This window comes from Sphaeramia orbicularis, chromosome 15 (genome assembly GCF_902148855.1).
Source record: "Sphaeramia orbicularis chromosome 15, fSphaOr1.1, whole genome shotgun sequence".
Classification (NCBI taxonomy): domain Eukaryota; kingdom Metazoa; phylum Chordata; class Actinopteri; order Kurtiformes; family Apogonidae; genus Sphaeramia; species Sphaeramia orbicularis.
This window is the reverse complement of record NC_043971.1, coordinates 21,268,969-21,296,904: the sequence shown is the minus strand read 5'-3', so window position 1 is coordinate 21,296,904 and position 27,936 is coordinate 21,268,969. Positions and strand designations below refer to the sequence as shown.

The 27,936-nt window shown below is 37.0% G+C and overlaps 1 protein-coding gene across 1 annotated transcript in view; it reads left to right on the top strand.

Moving 5' to 3' along the window:
- Positions 1-27,936, top strand: part of eys (eyes shut homolog) — a 348,044-nt gene that overhangs the window by 203,407 nt on the left and 116,701 nt on the right. Inside the window, 9 exon segments of the mRNA XM_030156655.1 lie at positions 6,198-6,322; positions 6,920-7,044; positions 7,458-7,671; positions 13,391-13,581; positions 13,774-13,812; positions 13,814-13,866; positions 17,028-17,178; positions 17,352-17,464; positions 20,222-20,463. Coding sequence (XP_030012515.1) covers positions 6,198-6,322; positions 6,920-7,044; positions 7,458-7,671; positions 13,391-13,581; positions 13,774-13,812; positions 13,814-13,866; positions 17,028-17,178; positions 17,352-17,464; positions 20,222-20,463 — 1,253 coding nt within the window.

The following is a 27,936-nucleotide window of genomic DNA, read 5'->3' as shown; positions in this document are numbered from 1 at the left end:
GATAAAGATTAGATTAGAGTAGAGTAGATAAAGATTAGATTAGATTACATTAGATTAGATTAGATTACAATAGATAAAGTTTAGAGTAGAGTGGAATATATTTAGAGTAGAGTGGAATATATTTAGAGTAGAGTAGATAAAGATTAGATTAGATAAAGATTGGAGTAGAGTAGACAAGGATTAGATTAGATTAGATTAGATTAGATTAGATTAGATAAAGAGTAGAGTAGATAAAGATTAGATTAGATAGATTACGTTAGATAAAGAGTAGAGTCAAGTGGAGTAATGTAGAGTAGATAACGATTATATTAGTTTACATTAGATTAGACTAGAATAGATAAAGTTTAGAGTAGAGTAGAATATATTTAGATTAGATTAGATAAAGAGTAGAGTAGATAAAGATTAGATTAGATAGATTACATTAGATAAAGAGTAGAGTCGAGTGGAGTAATGTAGAGTAGATAAAGATTACATTAGTTTAGATTAGATTAGACTAGAATAGATAAAGTTTAGAGTAGAGTAGAATATATTTAGATTAGATTAGATTAGATTAGAGTAAAATCGAGTGGAGTAGATAAAGATTAGATTAGATAGATTACATTAGATAAAGAGTAGATTGGAGTAGTGTAGAGTAGATAAAGATTACATTAGTCTAGATTAGATTATATTAGACAAAGTTTAGAGTAGAGTAGAATATATTTAGATTAGATTAAAGTAGAGTAGATAAAGATTAGATAAAATAGATTAGATTAGATAAATAGTGTAGAGATTATATTAGATTAGATTTGATAAAGATTAGAGTAAATAAAGATTCGATTACATTAGATTACATTACATTAGAACAGATTAGATTCAATAAAGATTAGATTAGATAAAGATTAGATCAGATTAGATTACAGTAGACTTTATTGATCCCACAATGGGGAAATTCAATGTTCAAGGCAGCAACAGAATAAAGTGCAAGAAAAAAGTGTAAATGCATAAAGATAGTGCAAAAAGCCAACAATATAAAATAAAAAATAAAAAAAAAGGTAATAAAACAAAATGTGCTGTACACTTTTAATACCCCTCGGCCAAATATAATGTAAGATTCTGTTGAAAGTTACTGCCCTATAATTTAGATTAGATTGTCTTTGTGTAAAATTTATGACATACAAATTAATATTTGAAAGTACTGAGATGATCCTTTTTGCAGACGGTGGAATAGAGCACAGTCAGATAAAAGGGTTTAGATGTAAACGTTGGGTTTAACTCCAGCCCCAGCCCCCAACACTACCCTAGACCACCAGTGTCCAGTGTCATTTATATCTGACTCCTCCCACGCTGCAAACAGGGATTATAGCTGTAGACATACTGATGTAGATGTTGCATGAGTCACTGGATCATATGTCAACACATCCAAAAATGTTCTGTCAACACATATACGTAAACAGGAGAGCTGCATAGTTTCTGCCTTTGTCAGAAACCTTTCTTTAACCTTGACAGATTTAAGCTTTGAAAGGACCAAACCATTGCATTCAAGTTACAAGTGAGAAAAGACAGTGAAACGGGTGCTTTTTTTCTTGCAATCTTCAGAGTCCTTCACCAGTGTACCTGTCACCAACGAGAAAAAAAAAAAAAAAAAAAATCCTGATACTAATAATGGCATTGAAATTGGAGTGTGTTTTATCAGGAAAACAGCAGTTGTTACTTGTATGTGTTACCAGAACAGTTTTGTTAGGAGACATTGACATATAACAGACTGTATTGTCACTAATGCAGCTTCAATATGTATGTGTTTATTATTAGAACATTATTCTGCATCTGTTGTCTGTCACTCTGATTTACTGATGTTTGAGATCATTCAAGCAGCCGTCTGTTCTGATTTAGCCTGATCATCACAAAAGGGTTCATCACTTTAACCCTTTATCAAGCAAGTGACTATTTTTGGTAATTTCAGCACACATTACAAGACAGTTACAGTGGGGACAGTGAGTCAGCAATCTAATCTAATCTACAATTTAAGTCCACCTCTGCATGAACAGTGAGTGTACCTGCTTTGTTAGGTACCATGAAGTAATGGTACTAATGTAAGGAATGATGTTCAAAGGGATAATGTGGATGTTGACAGGGGTCTGGATCAGTACTTGTGTTGTTGTAATGTGCTAAAAGTGATGTTCTAACGTTCTAAAGTATATGTTCCTATCACCTTACATATGTTTTTCTTGTATTTTTTTTAATATATACTAGTCAACATTTGCTAGCGATCAGTTTTATATTTGCACAATGATTGATGTTGTATAATATTTTGGGTGACTTCATATATTATGTGTGTACTTTGGCTAGTCATGTAAAGAAAAATGGACCAAAAGGTAAAAAAACATACATTTTTATTGCACTTTCTGGCAAAAGGGTGATACAACCCTAGAAATTAGAGTTCACAACAATTACTCTTCCAATTTTGTTTTCACTGAAACCACTCAGAATGTTCTGAAACACATACGGTGTGATGTCAATAATGTGTGTGGCCACCATCCGCATCCGCAGGCTGTACTCCACTGGGAAAGTAAATTTTCAAGTTTCCAGAATTACACCCCCAAATATAGCAAAGTTATAGTCCTGATCCCTAGCAAATGTTGACTAGTGTATATACACTCAACAAAAATATAAACGCACCACTTTTGTTTTTGCTCCCATTTGTCATGAGCTGAACTCAAAGATCTAAAACTTTTTCTATGTACACAGAAGGCCTATTTCTCTCAAATATTGTTCATAAATTTGTCTAAATCTGTGTTAGTGAGCACTTCTCCTTTGTCCTTTGCTGTGATAATCCATCCACCTCACAGGTGTGGCATATCAAGATGCTGATTAGACAGCAGGATTATTGCACAGGTGTGACTTAGGCTGGCCACAATAAAAGGCCACTCAAAAATGTGCAGTTTTACTGTATTGGATGGTCCAGGGGGGTCAGAAAACCAGTCAGTATTTGGTGTGACCACCATTTTCCTCGCACAGTCTTCTTCATGAATTCTCTGAAACAGCTTTGGAGATGGCTTATGGTAGAGAAATGAACATTCAATTCACAGGCAAAAGCTCTGGTGGAGATTCCTGAAGTCAGCATGCCAATTGCATATTCCCTCAAAACTTGTGACATCTGTGGTATTGTGCTGTGTGATAAAACTGCACATTTTGGAGTGGCCTTTTATTGTGGCCAGCCTAAGGCACACCTGTGCAAAAATCCTGCTGTCTAATCAGCATCTTGATATGCCACACCTGTGAGGTGGATGGATTATCTCAGCAAAGAAGAAGTGTTCACTAACTCAAATTTAGACAGATTTGTGAACAATATTTGAGAGAAATAAACCTTGTGTGTACACAGAAAAAGTTTTAGATCTTTGAGTTCAGCTCATGAAAAATGGGAGCAAAAACAAAAGTGGTGCGTTTATATTTTTGTTGAGTGTATATGGGTGCTTCTGTGAAACTGGCACCTAAAAACAGGACAGAGGGACTAAAAATTCAAACAAAACGTAGACTAATGTTATGAAGCAAATTTGGAAGCACTCTAGGTCTATTTTAAGCATAAATATTTACTAAGATTAAAGATAAAACACATTTTTATATTTTTTTATATTATTTTCATGCAAAAATCTGCATGTAACATGGTACAATCCAAACTGACTCAGCGCTGATACAAAACAATTGCACTTAATGTATTTATTGCATTTTAACTGTATTTTAATTGCATTTTAAATTGTATTTTAATTGTCTTTCACTGTAAAGCACTTTGTGACTCCCTGTCTGTGAAAAGTGCACTATAAATAAATTTTACTTACTTACTTACTTAAAAAGGACATGAAAATTACACACTACTATTTTTTCGAATATCTTTTTATTCTCTCATAGGTACATTTTGGGAATCTAAGTAAATATGCAAGGCAGAGTGTTCCACAAAAATGACCGCTGTTGCAAAATCACTTGCAATTTAGATGTGTTTAAATGGGCAGGTTCCGCATGTAACGCAAGTGGACACGATAGGTTACACACGAAACGTGGAATGGACCGCTGGTTCATGAAAAACCTGCATGTTTGGATTAGCAAAACCACTAGGATCGTCAAATTTAACACAGTGTCTTTATTTATAACGTTACATCAGACCATTTCAAGCCATGTTTTCCAGATCAAATGAACTGACACCTAGGTAGCTTTACCTGTCTGAATTTTGGTCCTATTTTTGGCCCCAATATTGTATTAAAAATTCATTAATTTTGGGATGGCTCAGAGTAAGAGTATAATTTTTTGCATTTATATGAGGTCATCATTAGGTACATCCTGGGTGGAAATATGTCTAAATGTCTCTTTTATTGTTGGGTCTAAATAGCTGGTGAAGTGCCAGGTACCAAAATGAACCCAGTTTCATAGATACACCCATATACTTCTTGGTTTTTTGTTGGGTTTTTTTTCCACTTATGGGCAAGGAACCAAATATGGTAACATTATTGGCCTAATTTTGTACATGACAGTAACACATTTTGAAAAATTTCACCAAAGTAATAAAGTCTTATGTCCTCCAATAACACACTAAGGTTAAAATTTGAATTTCAGAGTATTTCTATGAGTGTCCTATAAAGGGTTAAAGCAGTGTATGAGCTGTCACAGGTTAACCTTAAATTCCAGTGGAACTAGTTGTGCTTAGTATGCACTCCTCTATAAGTTCTTAGACCAAAGTAGAAGCTCCACTCAGTAGAATGGGTGTATTAACATCATCTGTCAGTGAGGCGTCATCTGTAGTTAGTTTCTAGATAATCAGCCCTTCGTCTGTGTCTGACTGCACAGTTTGAATGTAATTAATAAAAATCCAGTACAGAATCCTGATCCGACTGTGGTACTTGTGTGAAATATCAGAGTAATACTACTATTTGTATGAACACACTTTTGAAGTGTCATCAGAATCATGAGAATATTGTCCAAGGCTAAAAATGTTAAATTATTTCAAATAACTGTCACTGCACATAGTACTAGCTTGTATCAACATGCAATTATTTTTAATTAAAATCTTTTTTTATCACATTACCACTGAGAAAAATAACATTTCAGTCTCACTATATTAAACTTCACATGCTTTTGTGCTTTCAGAAGACAAGGTCAATGAGTTTCACACTTAACATTTCATCATTTCTCATGTGTGGGCATATTTTACCAAATATCATGATGAAAAAAGGAATTACTTTATGAATTGAGTACTTTAAAGTACATTCTAGTAAATACTCCTTTTTTTAACAGAATGATATCTGACTCATATGTTTTGTCCAGGTGGAGTACACTCTGTAAAATCTAAGCTTGAATATAGTCAACAGCCAATTAGTTTTAATTGCTCAGGATTTTATTTTTTTTACTTTTATAGGTTATGTTTCCATCGAGGTTTGTCTGTCTGTCTGTCTGTCTGTCTGTCTGTTAGCAAGATATCTCAAAAAGTTATGGATGGATTTCGATGAAATTTTCAGGAAATTTTGATACTGGCACAAGGAACAAATGATTACATTTTGGTGGTGATCAGGGGGGGGACACAAATAATCTGCCTTGGCAGAGGTCTGTGCTTCTCTAGTTACCTCTGCCAAGTGAAACGGCAGAGGTAATGTTTTCATCGGGGTCTGTCTGTCTGTCTGTCTGTCTGTCTGTCTGTCTGTCTGTCTGTTACCTCCACCTGGAGTTAGTGTGATCACTTTGCATTGTGTGTTTGAGTGCGTGCATGTTTGTTTGTTTGTTTGGTAGCGAGATAACTCAAGAAGTTATGGACTGATTTGGATGAAATTTTCAGGAAATGTTGATACTGGCACAAGGAACAAATGACTACATTTTGGTGGTGATCGGCCGGGGGGGGGGGGTGGTTAATGATGATTCTGTCACAACAAACAACCAATCTACCTTGACGGAGGTCTGCGCTCTCTGAGTGCTTTTCTAGTTTATTTTTGTTTTTTTCATGTGGCTGCACTGATATGAGATTTTTTTTTTTTTTTTTTCTATAAATATTTTAATCTTTCTATTTTGCAGTCATTTTAATCTGGAATAAGAAGTGAAAGCCAACTAAAAAAAAAAGTTGTAGCACTTTTTGATGAAATGAAAACAAGCAGTTCCTGTATACAGTGTGTCAGACCCACAAGAGCAAAGTGACAGCTCTATGAGACAGCCTCACAGTTTCTAAGTAGGATATGTTTTCTTAGCTGTCCACCAGGTTTCATGGGGGATTTCTGTGAAGTGGATGTTAACGAATGTTGCTCTGCTCCCTGCCACAACGGTGCCATTTGCCAAGATCTTATTAATAGCTACGTATGCCACTGCAGGTCAGGTGAGTCACTGAGACATCCTGTGAGTTTGTCAATATACGTGGAAATGAGGCAGTCAAAACATTGTTCTCCTTACAGGCCTATGACCTAACACAGAATACCTTTGTCACTCGTAGGCAAAATTGCGAAGCATAGCATAGATGGAGAAACATCATTAAAGTAAACAAGATAGCTTCTGTCTGTAACTCTGCCCCAGATGTGGAAGAGTACAGTTTACCATATGTAAACCATCCTAGTACTTACAGAACACCCATTTCAGATTGAAAGAGGCCATATAAAATGTCACTTAAGGTTACCATAATGCCTACATAGCTTCTGTGCCTCAAAGCCATTCAGAAGTCATCCTCTTTTCTCCAGGGAGAAATTTGTAGTCATACAGTACTAAAAAAGACAGTGATAAAAAGACGATACGGCCTCAGCTCATTAAAATGTATGTGGCGTCTTACTCTTTAGTGAAAGCCTTTTCTTGTCTGTGTATGTGTGTGAACCCAAAAAGAAGCAAATCAATGTAGGAGAATCTGATTGATATTCACTTCAGAGGGTGGAAGTGGGAGAGCCTGGGCTCACCACGGCACTCTGTGGGCTTTTGTTCCTGGCAGGTTGGACAGGCCTTCACTGTGAGGATGACATTAATGAGTGCCTTCCACAGCCCTGCAACCAGGGGATATGCATTCAGAATGATCCAGGCTATGGCTACACCTGTTTCTGTCGTCCTGGATTTGTGGTGAGGCTCCCCTACCTTTTTCCCTTCTCTCAACTTTTTTTTTTTTTTTCCCTTTTGTTTTTTTTTTTATTTGACCCTCTTGCACCTTCAACTCATCATCTCTCATCTCAAAGTTGTTTAGAATCCAATTGTAATTTTGAAAACGTGTTAATTTTAAGTCATTTTTGCCATTTTAGTTATTACAGAAAGTTCAGTGTTATGTGAATTTTCATCTTTTCCTGCCTTGTGGGAAGAGATTCTCAATAATCACATGCCCTCTTGCGCAATTTTAAAATTCTTGTTTTTATTATGTAATAGCATGCTCCATACTTTATGCAGACTTTATTATGCAAGCCGTAAATATTATATCCCATTTAGTATTTTGTCCCAGAGTTCCATGACACATCTGAAGGCTGTTTATTTTACATACACAGGGGAGGAACTGCGAGCACAACTATGATGATTGCCTGTCGAATCCATGTCCAGAAGCATTTTCCTGTGTAGATGGCATCAACAAGGTCAGCTGCCTTCCTCCTGTTACAGATGCTGTTCCCTTGGCGACTGCAGTCAGGAATATCACTCGAGGCTCCACACCGAGAGTACTGACTCCAACACTCATCTCAGCACCAACAGCTGAGCAATCTGCAGGTATAAACCACACTGTGAATGCATGTAGGCACAGCCGCAACCCAAGGCTGCGTTTTACATAGATTTAAAGGACGTCAGCGATTAAAAAGGCATTTGTATAACTTCACGATGTTGTTAAAGCGTCACTTTATGATTTATGCGACTTGTCTTTTCACTCAGGACTCAAATTTAACCCTTTCATGCATAGTGATCGCGCCAGTGGACATCTGTTCTCTTGTATATTCATTCATATCAGCCAACACAGTGGATGTTTATGCACCATCCCATACACTGCAATTCATACCATTACTGTAACTTTGCTATTCTTGATAAACCTGATCTGCAGTAATATGTATGAGTGTAACTCAATTACTAATTGTTATTAGTCTGTAATTAACAGTTTTCTTAATTTTTTTTGTATATTATCTAGAATAGAACAGACTTTATTTGCCATTTGCAAAAGATACATCGCAGTATAGGTACATTGGAATTCTTGTGCGTTTCCCTGAGTCACGAAATCCAAAAAAAGACATGAATAAAAACAGAAACAAAACATAAACACAGCTTAAACATATAAAAACAGTTATTGCACACACAGACACAAATACACACTTGTAAAATAGAGTACTATATGAGAAAAAAAAAAAAATTAAAGTACTGGGAGGTAAAACAAGTTATTGCACATTTGATGATGATCTCCATGAAGTGAGTAATAACTAGTATTAGAGTATGTTCAAATGTGAGAAAACATCAGATTAGCTGCATTATTTTTTTTTAAATTTCATAGTTTTCACACAGTATATCACTTTCTGATATTGCGTTTTAAATGTATGTTTCTTTACTTGAAAAATTAAACTCATGGTGTCCAGCTAAGTGGACATTTTTGTAACTCCATAAAAAATAGGTTCATTAAAAAAATTCAGTCGCATTGTTTTGGTTTTTTTTGTTTGTTTTTTTCATGCTTAAAGAGGATTAAAATCTTGACCAAGGTTCTCATAATTCATGCATGAAAATTAACTCATATAGACCCAGCGCTAATTTTGTGTCAATTCCCAAATTAACTTGTCTCTCAATTTAACCCTTCTTAAGTGATTTATTGTCCTTTGTTATAATATTTCTGTATTTTGCATTTTTCACTGTAAATCATATTTTGCTATATTTAATTTTCTATTCTTAATTTAGATGCTCATGAAAACTCACAGAACATTCAAAGGTTATTAAATTAAAACAGAAAAAAATTAAGAAAAATGTACTTTTTCAGCAAATATATCAATAACTGAATGTAAGAGCTAGCATCTTCAACCACTGTCACTGATCAAACTCTATGGGTTATAGAAGATGACGTTGTTTCCACGGTAACTACGGAGCCTCTGAACATCCAAATGGGTCATATCTGATGGCCATGAAAAGATGATGAACTACATTTTACACCAATTATTTACATGTATTGATAGGATTAGTGGATCAACAGGTATTTAACAGTTTTCGATCAGTAGATGATTTTAGTCGCATGTGAAAGTTTGGGTGTTTATGGGTTAAATTCATATAAAACAAAGTTTCAAGGCTTCTGTAAAAGACATCACTTTGAAGGATAATTATTTTGCCACCAAGAATAATGCGTGGTACCTTAATGATACATCAGCTCATATTTGGCAGTGTCAACTCAACTCAAATTAATGTTTTTCAATCAAGTCATAGCTTCCATTATAATGTTATTACTTCATTTAACATTAAGCAGCAAGGAAGTGACACTAAATTATTTAAACTGATAAGTTATTACACCAATCAATTTAGAATGAAGGTGGTCCGCAGACTTCGTAACAAATTGCAAAGCTATCCTTCCCTTGTCCTTCCAACCAAACATTTCTCCTGCACGTGGTTTGGCAATTTCATCTGAGAGGAGACTCCCACTGAGTCGGTACTCCAAATGTGATTTTAGAGGCTTTGGAACATAGCAGGCAATGATATTTTAGGTTTGATTGCCAAACTGCAGCTGTGGTGGTAAGAAATCCTGTTAAGATCCAGTTTTCTGTTGGTCACTAAAATGCATTTTCTGGTTCTATTGAACAGTGATTTCAGAGAGTGATGTGCACGATCATTATTTGCTGTATCCTTTAACACTCAAATGACAAACGCAACACGATATGTTATACATTATTGGTCTTAGATTCAGTCGTCCGTGAGAGAGGAGGAATTTGGAATGGTGGACAGATTGTTACTCCTTGACAGATGAGGTCTTTGCACCTTTGAAGCTGTTCACAGAGCTGTAAAACAGACCTATTGAACACAGACGAGCTTGAACCAATTCAGCTCGACATTCTGAAAATCACTGTGAGCCAAACATAATGGAGTCCTCCCTGCTGCACCTGATCCAACCCTCATCCACTGCAAATTACATCGGTTTAGAAAGGGTTAAGGATACACACAAGACACTGGTAAAGAAAAACAAACCGAGGCATACACACCAAAAAAAAAACATCTGTTTAGTCTTTTATACACACACGTGCATAATCAAAGTAAATAAGTAAGAGGGCCCAGAAACTCTTGAGTTTATCTAACTAGGTCACCATCTAAAAGCATGCAGTGCCCTTGGTGCTGCTTGAAATAGACTCAGACAGTGCTCCTTTAAACCCAAGACTGCTTCACAACCTTTGAAATATATCAAGTCAATGGGAATTTTAACAGGCAGACAGTGGTGGATACCATTAACACTGCATCTAAACATCTTGTGAATTTTTGTAGAATTCTGATCGTATGTCATTCATTTTGTGTTCAAAAGAGTTTACTCCAATTCTAAGTAACAAACTTGTAGTAAAAGATAAAAGATTAAAAAAAAATCAGACAAATGGAAACAATTTGGCATGTGCACAGTCAATGCTGAGCTCCACAGTATTTTACCTTTATAGTATAAGAGCTGATGAAAATCTAGAAAGGACACCACTGGTGGAGGGAGGCTTACTGCCGCTAAGCTGCAATTTGGTTGACTTTCACTGGAGTGATCACTAAAGCACAGGTGATACTGTTATCTTTTGCCGCCAAGTGTAGCAGAAATGAAATTACTTCAGCTTCTCAAAAGCAACTTGATGAGCATGAAGTTACCCAGAAGGTCATTTAAAACATGCTGTGTCTTGGGGCGTCCTTCTGTCACGCAGCCACCCAGTTAACCCTGTGTTTAACATGCATGCGTGTGTTCCACATAGCTGTAATTTATCACATGGTTTATTCGTAATTGTAGTTGGCAGAACCTGATTAGTGCACTTATAACCGGTTTGATATATCTGGTGACACAGCTTTGCTAGTGAGTCATAATGACACTGCCATGATGTGCATAGTTATGAATATTCATCAGGAAAAGTCACAGTGGGATTAAAAAAAAATAAAAAGGTGGCGTCTAAATCTGTCATTTCAGCTTTGGTTTTATGGCCTGTGTGCTCCTGTACAGTAACTGTCAGTATATAACGTTGGATCATCCGTAAGTCCATCAGTTATTTTTAAAACCGGGAAACAAAGATAAAATTAGGCACTCGATATGAAGAAAGACATATCATATTTAGCATTTTATTCCTTTGTGTATTTCAGCCCTTTAATAATATTCAACTGAATCTTCTTAGGTTATACATCCTGACTATAATGCATTTTTTCCTGCCAGTTTTGTGGGTAAAGAATGACCTTTTTGCCTTCCCTCGGGGCTCTGAAATTGCAAGGGTCCAGGAATGTTCTTCAGCAGTATTTTATCTCTGTCCTGTGACAAGTTCAATCAGTCAGTCTATTACCTTACCCAATAAATCAGGGACAAAACAGGACTTACATCCAGGCTTTTTTTCCTAAATGGGACATTAGGACCATATCAATTAAATTTCCCCGCCCAAAGACTCTCCATATATTAATTGATCTTAAGTCCACATTCCTCTAAATATATTTTTATAGTGGAATATCTTGTGCTTTAACCTATCTGACATTCACACGCAGTCTGTACTGCAACATCGCACTCCACCTTTCAAAGTTACATTAAATATGACTCATCAATTTTCTCACTTCTTTTACGGACATGTATTAGGACCAGCAATAGTTAGAACTGATCTGCAAGATTTATATCAAGGAATATTCCCACAGAAATTACCTTTTATTCCTCTTTAAAGAAGGAAAGGCTGACAAACCCCTTGGTCAGCATTATGTTAACCCTCTTAATATTATTATTATTATTATTGTATTATTAAGCAACTGCTGAAAAAGGATTTGCATAAGATGATTTTGAAAAAGCAAATAAAGGATGTATTTTAAATTGTACACATTTTGAATTTAAATTGAGTCCGACTAGTAACTTTAGACGTATGGATATACATACTGGTAAGAAAATGTAAAGTAGTGGTTAAAACAGGAGGCCTTTGAAGGAGAGACTGAGGCTAACTGCTAATGAGGCATGATACTGCCTCCTGGCAGCAGCCTCAGACTGCATCAAAGACTACATCAGACTAAACAAGGCTTTAAAATTAATGAATAGCTTTGTCTCTGAGGGGTAATTTTCCATCATCAGCATTGGCAAACCCCATTGTCAGGAGTGAAGCAGAAGACAGCATAGCATTGTTGCTGTATGCATTAATCCTCATTAATTCACAGATCACAGTAGGTCTGCTTCTGATAATTCTCACTTTTTTTGTCTGGGGATTGTCTTCAGGGTATTGGTCATATTGCTCTCCTGAGAAAATGGAGGTACTTAGGTTAGCTTGTTTGCCAAATGCCCTCGGGGGCTCGCTGTCAGATCAAAGGGGCCTTTCCTATTAGGACTTGACGTGTAACAAATATTGATAAAGGTCTCCCTTTCAGTTGCCCGATAATTCATGGCAGCAACTTTAAAGGAGCTTTGCTAATTTCTCCTGTGTAATGATCTTTTTCGGAGATGAAGAGGCAGAGGATGAGACAGGTGCATCCAGGAATACTTTTCATTTCATCAGGCACTTCGGTTTGACTTTTCTCCTACAAATTGCACTACTTCTTTCAAATGAGAAATATATTGAGCATGAGTACTCTTAATGCTGGCTTCCAATTGCAGTCTGAGACAGTCTTTTAAGTCTGTCTGCGTCACTACCCCCAATAAGCTTGTGGGCAGCGGGACTTTCACTGAAACACCCTATAATTGCCCATTCTCATGGATGATATAAAATGAGGCATGTAATAAAGCTGTATGAATACATTCATTTCACCCAAGAATCTTCTTTGGCCTAATATAATGCCATTTGTACGCTTCACAGCTTTTTGGCAAAACAGGCAATTTACAGTATGCCTGTACAGTGAGTAAAAGGAAAAACACTGATCTTACCGAGGGCCCTTTGAGCCTTTCCTAGTTTGCTTTCAAAATAATAATTACCTACTTTCTGCTTCTACATCCCACACCAACTTCTACTTCACTGTGAACAAGTTTGTAAGCTGAATTCCATTGATGTTGCCAAGGTTATTTGATGGATACAGGTCACTCTTTATGCAGAAACATAATGTGTGCAGCCGCAGGGGTAGTCATACAATGAATCTTTAATAATTCCGAGGAAGCAGCTCTGTTTCCCACTCTATGCACTGACCGCTCCGGTGAGGACACAGGTGAAAAGTTGAAATCGTCTTTCAGAGATCAATAAAGAATATCTGTGGAATTTACAGTAAAGATGCGTAGAGTGCATCCTGTCTTGTTTTTCTTTGCCCCTCTAACCCCACATTTCTGAATTCTATTTTGTATTTTTTTTCCTCACAGATGCAAGAAACATTCAGTATTTCGGGAATTCATACCTTGAGTTTGAGGGCATCGACTTGAACGCTCTCAACAACATTACTGTGAGATTTCAAACCCGAATAGCAAACGGAACTATCCTTTATGTGGATCAGGGGCCAGCGAACGGCGATTTCTTTTTCATAAAACTCTTCATTTTGGATGGCATCTTACAGGTATAAACTAACTAAGTACTTATTATGCATTATCAGCTGTTGTATTACTGGATAAAAATTCCTGTGACATGGTGTGCCTGTGACATTCAGCTTTCCCCTGGGTCTTACATACATTTCACAGTGCTGGAAAAGGAAAAAAAAACTAACACAGAACATACAGTTTCTTTTCACTTTTCTCTCTAACTTTTTCAGTATGCCTTCAGCTGTAACGAAGAAGATGAGGTTACCAGGGATCGATACATCAATTCAAGTTAATGATGACAAAGTGCACACTGTTAACATCAGGTACGGTCTTCTTAGTATTCAAATCTGTGTAGGGTTTTTCTTTTTTTTCTTTCAGCCTGTGTTGTGGTCGCAGCTTGTTTATTGAAATGCCGTGATCTATTCAGCCAGCCGGTTGCCGTTTTGATTTACAGGTTTTCATTTTGTGGCTGAATTAACAAAGACATCAACCTAGAAGCAATGTAAAAAAAAAACAGCTTTAGGCCAAAATACATTTTCACTTGAGCAAAAATGAGACACACTCACAAAGATAAGCTACTTAGGTCTTCCTAATATATACAGATTGTGCTCAAATAGTGTAAGCACCTCAGGTGGTATTAACTTGATCCCTAGTTATCCACTCATTTCAAGTGTACAGATTTTTTTTTTTTTTTAAAGAAAACAGCTATACCTAATACCACGCGGACACGTATAATTGGCAGGAATCACCAGGCTGAGAATTTAGATTTTATTACGAATGGGCGAACAGGGCTTACATTTTAAAGAACTAAAACAAACGTCAGAATGTGCCTATTAAAATGCATTAGTGATCACTGGCCATGTTTTATTGGCTGTTCTAAAGTCTTCATTTGCAGTTTTTCATTACCAAAAGATTAACAAGCAAGAGCAGGGCATAAAATCAATGTTTAAATGATTTAAAGTGCAGGCTGTGGCCCCTTTAGTTATATTGTTCCTAAGCCCGTGTGCAATCTTGCTGCCAGCCTTCTCCATTATGTTCTGACACAAGAAAGATTGTGGTTGAGACACGAGACACAAAGTTTATAATGTATGAGCTGGAAGCTGAAACAAAGAGGCTAATGTTCAACTAATATCAAATCAGTTTACTTTGCATTAAGAAGAGAACAGACTGACATTTTAAACTTGCACAAAGAGCCCATCTCATATTCTTTAACAGAAGTTATTCTTGGACAAAGATAATAATTTGTGAAGCATTGCCGTTTTTGTCAGACTTGCATTAAAGATTGAAAGCAATACAGTAAAGAGAGACACTTCATTTGCAATTTTTGGAGATTCTGAGATACTTAAAGATAACAGCAGAGATAGAAGTCGAAGTAATGTGATTATGAACGTAGGCTGCCAAAGGTGAGAAAATTAATTTCTGTAGAAACAAAGCTGGCTGGGAAGATTGCCTCATGTTTCTTGGCAGAAAACAGCGCTGCCCCAAATATGCAAGTGTGTCTACAAAGGCCAGTCAGGTTGAAGGGGCTACATCGCTCCACCCCCTGTTTTTTTTTTTTTTTTTTCTCACCCTGCAAGAAAAATACAACAGCGGTATGAATCAATCATAATGTTCTGTACCAACCCCTTGGAGACATTGCAAGAAAGAGAGCTGTCATAACTAGAGGGTTGGGAGTATGGAAAAATGGTTCCTGGTGTCACAAAGCAAATTCTTTGTAATTGTCTGATGGCCGAGTCCGTCCATCTTTGTCTGAATTGACCCAGAGCTACAACACCATGGCCATCCTCAACGTCACTGCCTAACTCATTATAGACTTTTAATATATCTTCCCGTCAAAGACGCTTTTCAATATGTTAAATAGAAACCCAGTGGGGCTGACTTCTCAAGGACAGTGAGCATAGTGCCCTCTGGCTGCTGGCCAGGCCGCTCTGGCAGACTGCTTCTAAATTAACCGCTTCTCCACACTGGCTCTAGAGGAAGGACTTATGCAGCTTGGAGTTAGTGCCCCGAGTGTTTAGCCGGCATATGCAACAGCCTGCAAAGTACAGGCTTAACAAATCAGACTAGATTGCTTCACGGACCTTCTAACTTCCTCTCGGGGAACAAGGGGTATCAGGAGACAGAGGGAAGGAGACTGTGCATCTGTGGCCTAAGTACCCTCAAGCTGCAGATGGTTAGTCCACAATCTGCACTTAGGTAATTATCTGCTGTCCCCTGTTGTTTCAAAGTGGAGAATTGGTTTTTGAAATCTATAAATGGCTGTGGGGTGGATCCAAAATAGTTCTGTGAAAGCATATAAGAGTACTCCAAAAAATAAAAATTAAAAAAAAAAAAACAGCTCGGTCACACCTTGAGGATTGTGATTAATGCAGAGTAAACAAAACAATTACCTGTAGTTTTTACAATCTCTGGATCTAGTGTTTACTCTGTCTGAACTTCAACTCACCAATTTATTATTCATCACTTCAGACATTCTGTTTTTTTCAGCGTATTCTTCTTACTTTATTTTATTCAGACTTTGCACAAGAATGGTTTAGGTCAATAATCTTACAGTAACTACAAGAATGTGAATCTATAGTGAGTAAGTACATCTGGCCAGTTTCATTTTTTTCTCCTTATCTATTCAAATGTTTTGTAGTCTGATGTCAACAAGCAGAAATCAACATGGAATTAAATATTTTAAAGGGGTCATATTTTGCTAAACCCACTTTTATTAGTCTTTGGTACATTTATTTGTGTGTTTGGACCCTAATACTTCAAAAAGTTTGAATTTGAATCCTTCAGGTGCTGCAAAGCTATCTTTATATTCATTCCGGCAAAAATCGAGTGGATTTCCACATCCAGTTTCAATTCCTTCATAATTTGTTACCTCTATAACTAGTTATGTCACGACATTTGCACATGTAAAGTCAAGACTTTTGACGAACATTTCTCCGAGGACGACATCATTGTTTATCAGCAGCAGCAGTTGTAGTCCACACTGAAAATATGCCCAAACTTTGAGCCGATTACCTAAAATGTTGAGTTGTTGGTTGAATTAACGAACGCAAGTGGCTGAACGGGACAGAGCAGCACAGCCAAAAACTTGGAGGAGGTGGGGCATGAAGTGGCTCATTTGCATTTAAAGGGCCAGCGCTCAAAACGACCTTTCTCCTGTCATTACTCAAAAATATTGTTAAAGATGGACCTGTGGAGTTTAATTAATGAAGAATTCAGACCCAGTCATAGCATTTATAATTTATGTAGACCACAGAAATGTTTTAAAATGCATAATTCCATTTAAAAAAGCAAAATATCACGTTTTTAAGATTCATATTTAATCAAGGTCACCACATATCTTCACATTTGATAAAATATCCTTGTGTTAAAATAATACACCAGACTAATGTCATGTCATGATATCTGTTCAATATTTAATGTAACTACTACTCTACCTGCAGAATAGCATATTTGCAAAACAGAAAACTCTCTTCCTTTTTCACAGACAACACCTGACGCCTTGTGAAGTAGAGCTGACTCTCTCTGGTCATGGCAAATTAAGAAGCACTGCAAGTAATTACTGGCTGGGACGCATTATACAAACAACAAATCACATATTTATAGGCGGTCTGCCACAACAATATCCACTCCATCAGGTAAGACTGTTAGTACAGTGTCCTGTTTCTAGATAACTAATGTAATGCAGTATAAATACTGAATGAAACACATGTCTATGCATCTATCTGTGTGTTACATGAATAAATTATACTGTATAGGAAAGCGGTTATAAACAAATCAATGTCAGAAAAATATTGTGTTTCTCCTGTAGAGAGCTGAACCGTTGCACAACTACACTGGCTGCATTGAAGTAATACAGATTAATAAACTGAGGAAGTTTTACAGATCTGATGCCATCGCCAGCAGCAACGTAGCTGAATGCAGGTAAAGTTTCTAGATTTTAAAGATTGACTGGCATTATCAATAGTTGCTTTTCCATTAGACATCTGCCCAAAACTTTACCGATATTTACTAAAGGTTGAAAAAACAGAAGTGTGTAACTTTGGTTTTTCCATTAAATCACAAATGCGATGATTTGTTTATTTATTATCGCGAGATGACACGAGAAGTCATTCCATAAACATGGCGACGAATGTAAATATGGTGTTGATTTACAGATATAATAATAATAATAATAATAATAATAATAATAATACATGGTGGGGAAGCAAAATTTACAGTGAACATTTAGTTGTTTTTTCTCAGCAGGCACTACATCAATTGTTTTGAAACCAAACATATATTGATGTCATAATCATACCTAACACTATTATCCATACCTTTTCAGAAACTTTTGCCCATATGAGTAATCAGGAAAGCAAACGTCAAAGAGTGTGTGATTTGCTGAATGCACTCGTCACACCAAAGGAGATTTCAAAAATAGTTGGAGTGTCCATAAAGACTGTTTATAATGGAAAGAAGAGAATGACTATGAGCAAACTATTACGAGAAAGTCTGGAAGATACTATTAAAGAAGAATGGGAGAAGTTGTCACCCGAATATTTGAGGAACACTTGAGCAAGTTTCAGGAAGCGTGTGAAGGCAGTTATTGAGAAAGAAGGAGGACACATAGGATAAAAACATTTTCTATTATGTCAATTTTCTTGTGGCAAATAAATTCTCATGACTTTCAATAAACTAATTGGTCATACACTGTCTTTCAATCCCCGCCTCAAAATATTGTAAATTTTGCTTCCCCACCCTGTATATATAATAATAATAATTTATTTGTAAAGTGCTTTCAATCAAAGTGCTGTACAGATATAAAACCAATCACAATAAAACATAAAAACTAAAAACATTAACAGAGTAAAAACAAATCAAGACATACAGGGGTTGGACAAAATAATGGAAACACCTTCACCTCAAGATGATAATGCCCCAATCCATACAGCTAGAATTGTTAAAGAATGGCATGAGGAACATTCTAATGAAGTTGAGCATCTCGTATGGCCGGCACAGTCCCCAGACCTCAACATTATTGAGCATTTATGGTCAGTTTTAGAGATTCAAGTAAGTCGTCGATTTCCACCGCCATCGTCTCTAAAAGAGTTGGAGGGTATTCTAACTGAAGAATGGCTTAAATTCCTTTGGAAACAATTCACAAGTTGTATGAATCAATACCTCAGAGAATTGAGGCTGTAATTGCCGCAAAAGGCGGACCTACACCATATTAAATTATATTTGGTTGATTTTTTAAGGTGTTTCTATTATTTTGTCCAACCCCTGTATAACACAGAGTAAACAGGGGGGTCTTGAGCTGTGCTTTAAAAACATCCACAGAGCATGCCTGCCTTATGTCCAGAGGAAGACTGTTCCAAAGTGTTGGTGCACGGAAAGAAAAGGCTCGCTCACCAACAGTCTTTTTCCTGACATTAGGCACAGTCAGGAGGCCAGATCCTTGTGAGCGAAGGGCACGAGAAGGTGCATACAGTCTAACCAGCTCCGTTAAGTAAGAAGGTGCTGCTCCATTTAAAATTTTCTAAGTCAATAAAAGCACCTTAAAATCAGCACGAACCTGACATGGAAGCCAGTGAAGACCGGCTTCCATATTACCAACACCGGGGTAATATGACCATATTTCCCAGCTCCTGTCAGAACCCGAGCTGCAGCATTTTGCACCATCTGCAGGACTCGGAAACATTTTTTGGGTAATCCTGAGAGAAGAGCATTACAATAGTCCAAACGAGATGTTATGAAGGCGTGAATGAGGACTTCAGCATCTTTGTCACTAAGGATTGGTCTGATCTTAGCAATCCTTCGAAGATGAAAAAATGATATTCGAGTCACCTCCTTGATATGCTTATCAAAAGCAAGTGTTTGGTCAAATACGACACCAAGGTTTTTCATCTTGTCTCTGCCAAGAACAACACAGTCATCACGAGACAAAGAAACATTATTGAATAAATTATTATATATTACCCCTCTATCTTGTACAAAATTAAAAAATGATTGGGTTTCCTGGTGTGTCTACACATATCGCAACACGTTTCTTCTTCTTCTTTGCTTGTTTTAATGTACATCAACATCTGTTTTTTTAATTTACCTGACTAGTTGCAAAAAAAAGGTCTTTCCTTGCAGTTTTGCGTGATATACCATTTGTGCTACACCCGAAAAACCACCTCTTGACAGCGGAAAAACTTTTAATCAAAAAATGAGACTTTTGGCAAAATTGTCGTTTTTCCATTTGGTGAATTTGTATGTGCAAGTTATATTTGCGAAATTTTAGGGTCAATGGAAAAGCCACTTCTGTCTTTGCTTTCTTATGTGTTTTTACCTGTACTTTTTTGTTGTTTGAAATCATATTTGCCAGTCGAATAAAAATTCACTGAAGAAAAATCACACCAATCATTCCTGTATTACAAAAACATCTCAATTCTTGCTTTTTCAAACAGGTTAGATCATGAAGTGTCACACAAATCCAGGTAATTACATTTTTTCTTTGTGTGACTTTTTTATTCAAATCGTAAAGTATAATTTCGAGTCTTTACAAAGTGGATGCCTGCATGTTTTGTTCACCTCAGTTTGAATTAGCGCAATTTGCTACACAGCGTAACAGGAAAAAAAAATCACTTGTGAAGCGAATAACATTAATGTCCCGTCGTCATTGTTTTTCCATCTAAACTATCCAAACTTTTACAGAAACACAACGTATGCAGCAGACGCGTCAACAACAACAACTTCCCCGGGTTTGACAACTCAATCAACCACTTCTGACACAGAAAACACAGCAACAATGGCAGCTCCCACACAAATACCAAAACAAGTCTGCCGTGATGGTCTTTGCCGCAACGGGGGAACATGTCATCAGCTGCAGCTTCTTGGCGCAGCTCTGCCTTCCTGTCACTGCCCACTTCATTTTACTGGAACTTTTTGTGAGAAAGGTAGGCTTTACAAGTTTTTGTTCCAGCTTTTTTCCACTTTCTATACCGTATATTTTTTGACACACAGCTTTAAAACCTACTGTACTATGACCTCCACTGTGGTATCATCAAGAGCCAGCCAACAAATTATGTCGCTTAATATATGCTGAGCCTCTTTGGCTAATAGGTTTCACTATGAGGGAGAATAGAGTCAGCTGCATTAGGAATTTGGAGTGATGTGAATTATTCAGGATATGATTAATGAAATGAAAGATCCATATAAGCAGCTTGAACCATTGCCGCGTGTTCATGTTCACCTCCAACACTCATTGAGAATGAGAATGTGACCTTGCAGCACTTGCTCAACATTCAGCTCTCACCCTCATCCTACAAAAAATATTTATTTTGTACCAACCGCTTCGACACTAATACTAAGGAGACTGCAGCGCTAGACACATACTAAAGAGTCCCCCCTTTTGCAGATTCCCTACCAGTGCACCTCTGATGTACCTAGCGACATCCCTTTCTACCTCTTGTGCCGTGCATGATATGCTCTAGCTGTGCAGAAAACAGCGTCCTGGTTTTTTTTTTTTTTTTTGTCATTTCCTGTCAGTGACAACAGCTCTAACACCAGAATTGTGAATTAACTGCATGTGGGCTTGATGAAACACGTCATGCTCCTCACACTCGAGAGACATTTTCAGAACCTGGTTCACGGTAACTCCAGTTCATCTTCTCTTGCTCCAGTAACCCCCCCTCCCCGTCCTTGTGAATTATAATGCAGCTGCTAAATGAATGAATTAAATATTTTTCATTTAATTACAGAGCTAAATTAGCTTTTACATGTTTGTTTTTCCCTGTATTTTGTTTTATTAAATTTGCATACAGGGAATCATGAGTAGAATGTAAGTGATGTTGAAAAAGCTATCAAATTATCAAAAGAGCGGGGAATGTACTGTTTTACTGCGATATCAATAATTACAAGGCTTTTTGCATTTTTGGCACCATTACATAAACGTGAGCCACACTTCTTCCTGAGCCTAATTCACAGGATATACAGTGTTGCACTAATGACACCAGTTGAGCCTGTAGAGGTTCTAATTACTCAGGGTTTCAATAATAGAAGCTAGATTGATGTGCACCTCTGCATCCCATGTGTATCAATTAGGCCTAATGTTGTGGCAACACTCTACATGGCGATCTGACATAACACAGCTCGAAGCGACTTTAATGTTAACAGTTATTAACATGGCTTTTGCAGGCCCCATGCACCCGACACCCTTACTTGACAACTCCGCTCTGCATTCTAAAAATGCTAATTTTCAGGTGTTTAAGTAATCTAAAAATGTGATTTGTCTCTCCAGGCACTGTAACAAAAAGATGCTATTTTTATGACTTAACTCTCATTGGTTTTCCCATGGGAGACTGCTTCGTTGAGGAAACCCCCCCCCCACACACACACACACACACCTCCTTCTGATTACATGACAGAGATGCTGCTTTGCAAAATCAATTGTTTAGCTTCTTAAACAGCCAGTCGTGAACAAGGGATATGAATCATTCAGACTTCCATCCTTTTATTCATTCTTTAAATTATCAACCGTTGGCGCTTAAAACTCTCAAATGGAAGGGATTGTTATGTAAAAAAAAAATGTCAGAGCGGTGAAGCTATATTTAGGAATCAGACATAAATGCTAATTGCTCATGGGTTTTTACAACCTGAATTCATGTGATATAAATATAAAGGTTGTGAGTAACACGTTAAAAAAGTAATGCATTACAGTAACTGATTACTTTTTGCTATAACGCAGTAGTGTGAGCCATTACTAATCAATTTTCAGTAATATTTTACTCGGTACATGTTCAATAGTGCTTGCGTTCTACTGCACACGTGCCATTTATGATGAGAGTCTGTATGTAATTCAAAAGTAACACAGGGGTCATGGAACGCATTACAATTCTGAGACAGTAATATTGTAAGGTAAGGAATGATTTTTAAATAACAGTAACAAGCTGGGGCGCTGATTTCATGGGGCCCAGTATGTGTGGGGGGCCCATAGAGCAGTGGAGGGGGTCCAGCGGGTACAGGTTAGAAGTTAAGAAAATTGTAGTCATACGCTGAAAGTATGTTAAATTTCAGTTATGTTTTCTTCATGCCAGCGTAATTGATGTTATGTATGGACCCCCCACCCCCCACCCCGCTCCGACAGATCGACAAGATAAGTCCACAACGTTTACCTTTTATTTTTACCCATAATTGGTAGCGGCGCCCCTGGTAACAAGTAATCTGTAATATATTACAGTTTGGAAGTAACTTGCAGGACACTGAATATAATGCAGTATATTCCCACCTAATGTATGTTCATCTTGAGCTAACTCTATATCGCTATTATTACATTCTTTTCACTGTACAGGGTGTCCCAAAAAAACTGATGTTGTTTGAGATGTCCATATCAGAGTGACTACATGGTCAGGAGAAATTATACATAATAGGATTTATTTTGGACATAAAATGTTTTATTCTGCAAATTTCAAATGAAAAATTCTGGGGGATGGTAATTTTATAATGTTCCAAATTTATTACAGATGTTCAATGTGTGCGCCGCTTGTGACCCTAACCCTAACCCAGATCCTTTTTTCCAACACAAACAGCCGTCCTCTTGATACTTCACATGCCACGTCCAAATTTGCTTTCCTGTTGGCGCTTGCTTATGAAAATTTTCTTACAAATTCACAATTTGCACAATTGCGCCTTCACATTTGATTGAGTTTGGGCGTACTTCAACAGACAGAATGCCTTTTCTGTTGCAGTAAACGGCATGTCTATCCCTTAAAGCAGAACAATAAAAATGATAACACTTTTTTGAGCAAAAAGAGCAAACAATTTTTTGTAACAACTTTATCCTTTTTCCATAACAGCATTAACATCATTAAGGCATTTCTTACACAATTTGTGACCCCCCCCCCCCCCATTCCAGGTGGCATCCCCACAAATACATCCATATAAATACACGATTCAAATGGACAAACAGAACACCAAAAGAAAAAAAAAAAAAGAAATATACACAAGTACAAAAAAACAAACAAACAAAAAACATTCATTCATTCATTCATTATCTGAGCCTGCTTTATCATCACTAGGGTCACGGGGGTCTCTTGGAGCCTATCCCAGCCACTTACATTTTGCCAGTTCATCACAGGGCAAAAAAAAACCAGACAAACCAAAAAAAAAACTCAAATCAATCTGTGTTGATCTCTCTGGTCATATCACCAACATTCTGGACCTCTGGCATAAGAAAAAAAAAAAAAAAAAAAGTCCCAGCAGTCAGAGTGTGGGCATTGAAAAGACTAGGATGGCAGTAGAGCAGACACATTTTAAACAAATTATTAGGTGATGAAATGATGTCAAATTTTTTGGGACACCCTGTATTTCATTCATTCATTAATAAATTGTAAACCACCCCCAGCTTTGCGTTCTCGATCACAAATAGGAAGTTGTGCATTTTTACTCAGCTTGTCACAGTCATAAACTTTCCCTTTAAATACCAGTGGTGGCCTTTTAGAGTCATTTCTGCTGAGTTTGAGAAATTGCTCCTCCTCAAAACCAGTCGAGTCTCTCAGGTTTAACAGAGTGCAATCTCATATGAGCACTCATCCAGTGATGTGCTTTGCAGCAGTGGTTCTGATAGCCGATAGCAGTTGGAGTCCAGAGGCTGTTTACATGCTGACAGAGTCTGTGAATGTGTATAGCCACGGCAACTTTGCCGGATGACAACCTTGTCCTCACATCTTGTTAAATTAAGTAATAGCCACAAGAGAAGAATAAAGCAAGTCACCCCTGCTCGCAGTTAATTATAGATATGTCATCCCACACAGTGACTAATGATTTGGACTTGTTTGTGTCCTAGATGTAATGCTGACATGTCACAAAGGATGCATCCAAGAGAAATGTCAAGGTGTGCATGAGTGTCTGCAGCCTTTCATGCTCCTTCAAAGCTGCTCTTCTCTTTTATTGACGTAGCTGATGTTTTGATTGAATACATATTTTTGAATGTAACATTTTCATCCATAAACCTTCATCTTAAAATGTTAATGTAGAGTTAAATGAAATGCCATTCAGTGATAGCGTGATACCTGGTTTCTCGATTGCTTTTTCAGGGTTATATAGACCTGCGGGTTATTACATATCTGATGTCATTGTACAATATATATAGAAATGTTGGTTTATTTAACAACTGCTCTACAGATAAACATAATTACCGTTGAAGAAGAAAAGAAACAGATAGATAAGGGTTTGTAACTGAGACTAATTTGCAATCCCCATAAATTAAGTGTAAAACAACAGAATAAACAAAGAGATAAGCCAGAGTCAAGATACAAACAACACAACAGATAACGGAGACTGTGTGTATGTGTTTATGTATGAGTCTATAAAACTGACCAGTGGTTTGTCTATTCTCAAATCAGTACTGGATTTAGGCCTAATGCATTGATTATATACACATTTATCCTCACTGTTTGCCTTAAAAACTCTTACGTGTCATGCCATTTTCTGTTTTTCTCAGACAGAAATTATAGTCTTTACACACACTAACATCGCCGCAGTTACTTTTTAGTCTCGGAAAACTGTCTAAAAGCAACTCTCAGAAATCCTACAAAACATTTCTTGACTTTTAAGAGATGTTTCATGTGTGGTTTTCACAAAGACATATGAGGTCTGAGTCTTGCACTTTTATGTTTGGACCTTGGGGCTTCACCCCTGGTAGGGTGTATCGTAATCCAGGCCAGTGCCCGGTGGTTGAGTGAGTATTTGATATCGAGTATCCAACCATAAGACAGCTTTTGTCAAGATAAAGCCAGTTCATCTGGGCATGTCAGAGTTTTAAGCCATGATAAATTGTCTTTTTCGAAGAAGACACAGTAGGTCGCAGACCTCGGTAGAGACATTCGGTCAAGTATGTAAGCATTCAATTGAAAGCTAAGTGATCGCAAAAATTTGTTATGTAGTAAATGGCTGAAAGGTATGAAAGTAGGGATAAAAGATGAAACCACTGAGGCAGGAAATTATTCAGACTTGGTCTCTATTGATCATGACCTCCTTCTATGGCTCATTACCTCATGTCCTTACTTCTCCTATATTTGAGGCTGTGATGTAGGAAGCTCTTCAAAGAGGAATAATAGAATAATAAGTTGAGAGCACATTTTCATCTCATTCACATCCCATCTACGGTCTCACATCAATAAAGCAAAAACTTTTCTTTCTTTTTTTTTTTTCTCATTAGAGGTTCCTGTTGTGCTCCTGTTTGAGCTCAAAATATATCTACATCAAATACTTTTACCTTGTTTGTCCTCCCTTTACATATATCAAAATGTTCATTGACTGTGAAAAAATAAATAAATAAACACAACATGTCATTATTAAAGACATAAAATCCCAGAATGGAACAGTTGCTTTTACTGTATGTAATATTTTCTTACATCAGGACAAACTAGAGGCTTGTCGGTAATGTAGTGAGGGGAAATAACAAATAATTTTTCAAAAAGCCGACAAAAAAGAGTATTTTTTAGGGTGGTGAGTCTGTCTGTTCTTGTGTGTGACATTAATGGGACCTGATGAGGGGTTGTCAGCTTCCTGCTTTGCCAACATACTGGCTAGGTGCTGCCAGCTCTTTTTGTGGGCTCTAGTGTGTGTTTGCTGTAATTGCTGGTGCCTTTAAAAATGAGCCAGCTCAATCTGCCTTACTCAGAAATTGCCAACAAACATTACAGGATTGATTCATCATTTTCAGCCCAAGGAAACCGTTTCTTCTGCACCAAACACAGTTTTTATTTTCTCTTTGTAATTTGAAGTATTGGCTGTCACGTCTGTTCCACATAATTCTCTGCGCAACTCTAAGGAGTCATCCACCCTGATTGGTTGAAATAAGAGCAAGAGTGGGAAAGTGGCAGAGCACACAGGCGTAGATAACAGGATTATGACCATTTGAGGAATGGTATGACCAGAAACTCTTCTAGGGTGTTGGTCTGGTAACTGATCATTAAACTGGACCAAGTCAGCGTCTTACTGTCCCCAGGCTAAGCTACAGAGCAGTCATTATTTTCAAACCCTGCAATTCACCTTACTGATATTTTCTCTTGACTATAGACACTTTTTTTTTCCCTGCACAGTCAGAGCCTGTAACACTTTTCACACCCTCGTTAAAGCCATTTTCAGGAAACACACTTGACAATGGTGACTGATACAAAAGAATCGTCCAAGTTTCCATGGATCGACCTGTTGGAAGAAAATTTCAGTCCATCTGTAATGTCTCGCACCCCGATCAAGTAATCCACGAGCAAATAATTAAACCAACAGCTGCTGCCTGCTCCTCTCCTGGAGGACAATTCAATTTTTTTTGGTGACAATAACAGTATATGAGATAATAATCACCAAAAAGATAATTATTTGAACTGATCTTTAGATCTAAGCATCTTGAATAACGGTGCACATTTATACAGGATTAAAATGTTATATGTCTCAACAATATGTGTAGTGGATAAAGTCATGTAGACTACTTAACCTGGTTTCATAATACCCATATGTGCACTCAAACACAGGCAATATTTCTATCAGCAACCAAAAAGGAATTAAATGTAACCACAAAGAGAATTACTGGGCCTGTAATAGCATTTCCATAGTCTTATTGGAACATTATCTTACTTTTTCTTAACCTATAAAAACCCAGACATCCACAGTCATCTGCTGATATAACTGTTTAATACCTGTTAATCCATTAATCCTATCAATACACGTAAATATTTGGTGTAAAATGCGGTTTATCATCTTTTCATGGTCATCAGATATGACCCATTTGAATGTTCAGAGGCTTTGTAGTTGCCGTGGAAGCACTGTCATCTTCTACAACATTGATTCACCAGTAAAACCCAATGACAGTGAATGGAGACACTTTGTTTATGTTCAATTAATGACATATTTTACTGAAAAGTCACTTTTTCCTCAGTTTCCTTTGTTTCTGGTATAATAACCCTTAACTTTAATCTGAGTTTTTATGAACATCTACATGGTCAGTGAATTAAATATAAAAAAATACATGATTTTCACTGAAAGAATGCAAAATACAGAGGATGATATTATAATAAATGGAGCGAAATCCCTTAAGAATGATTAAGTAAAGAGAAACATTATCTTACTTTTTGTTAACCCATAAAGACCCAAACACCGTCGAACAAAACAATCTGCTGATGTAACTTTAATACCTGTGAATCCATTAATCCTATCAATACACACAAATAATTGGTGTAAAAAGCAGTTTGTCATCTTTTCATGGTCATCAGGTATGACCCATTTGAATGTTCGGAGGTTCCGTTGTTACCATGGAAACACCATCATCTTCTACAACATTGATTCACCAGTAAAACCCATGGAGTTTGATAAAAGACAGTGGATGGAGGCATATTCAATTAATGAAATATTTTACTGAAAAAGTCACTTTT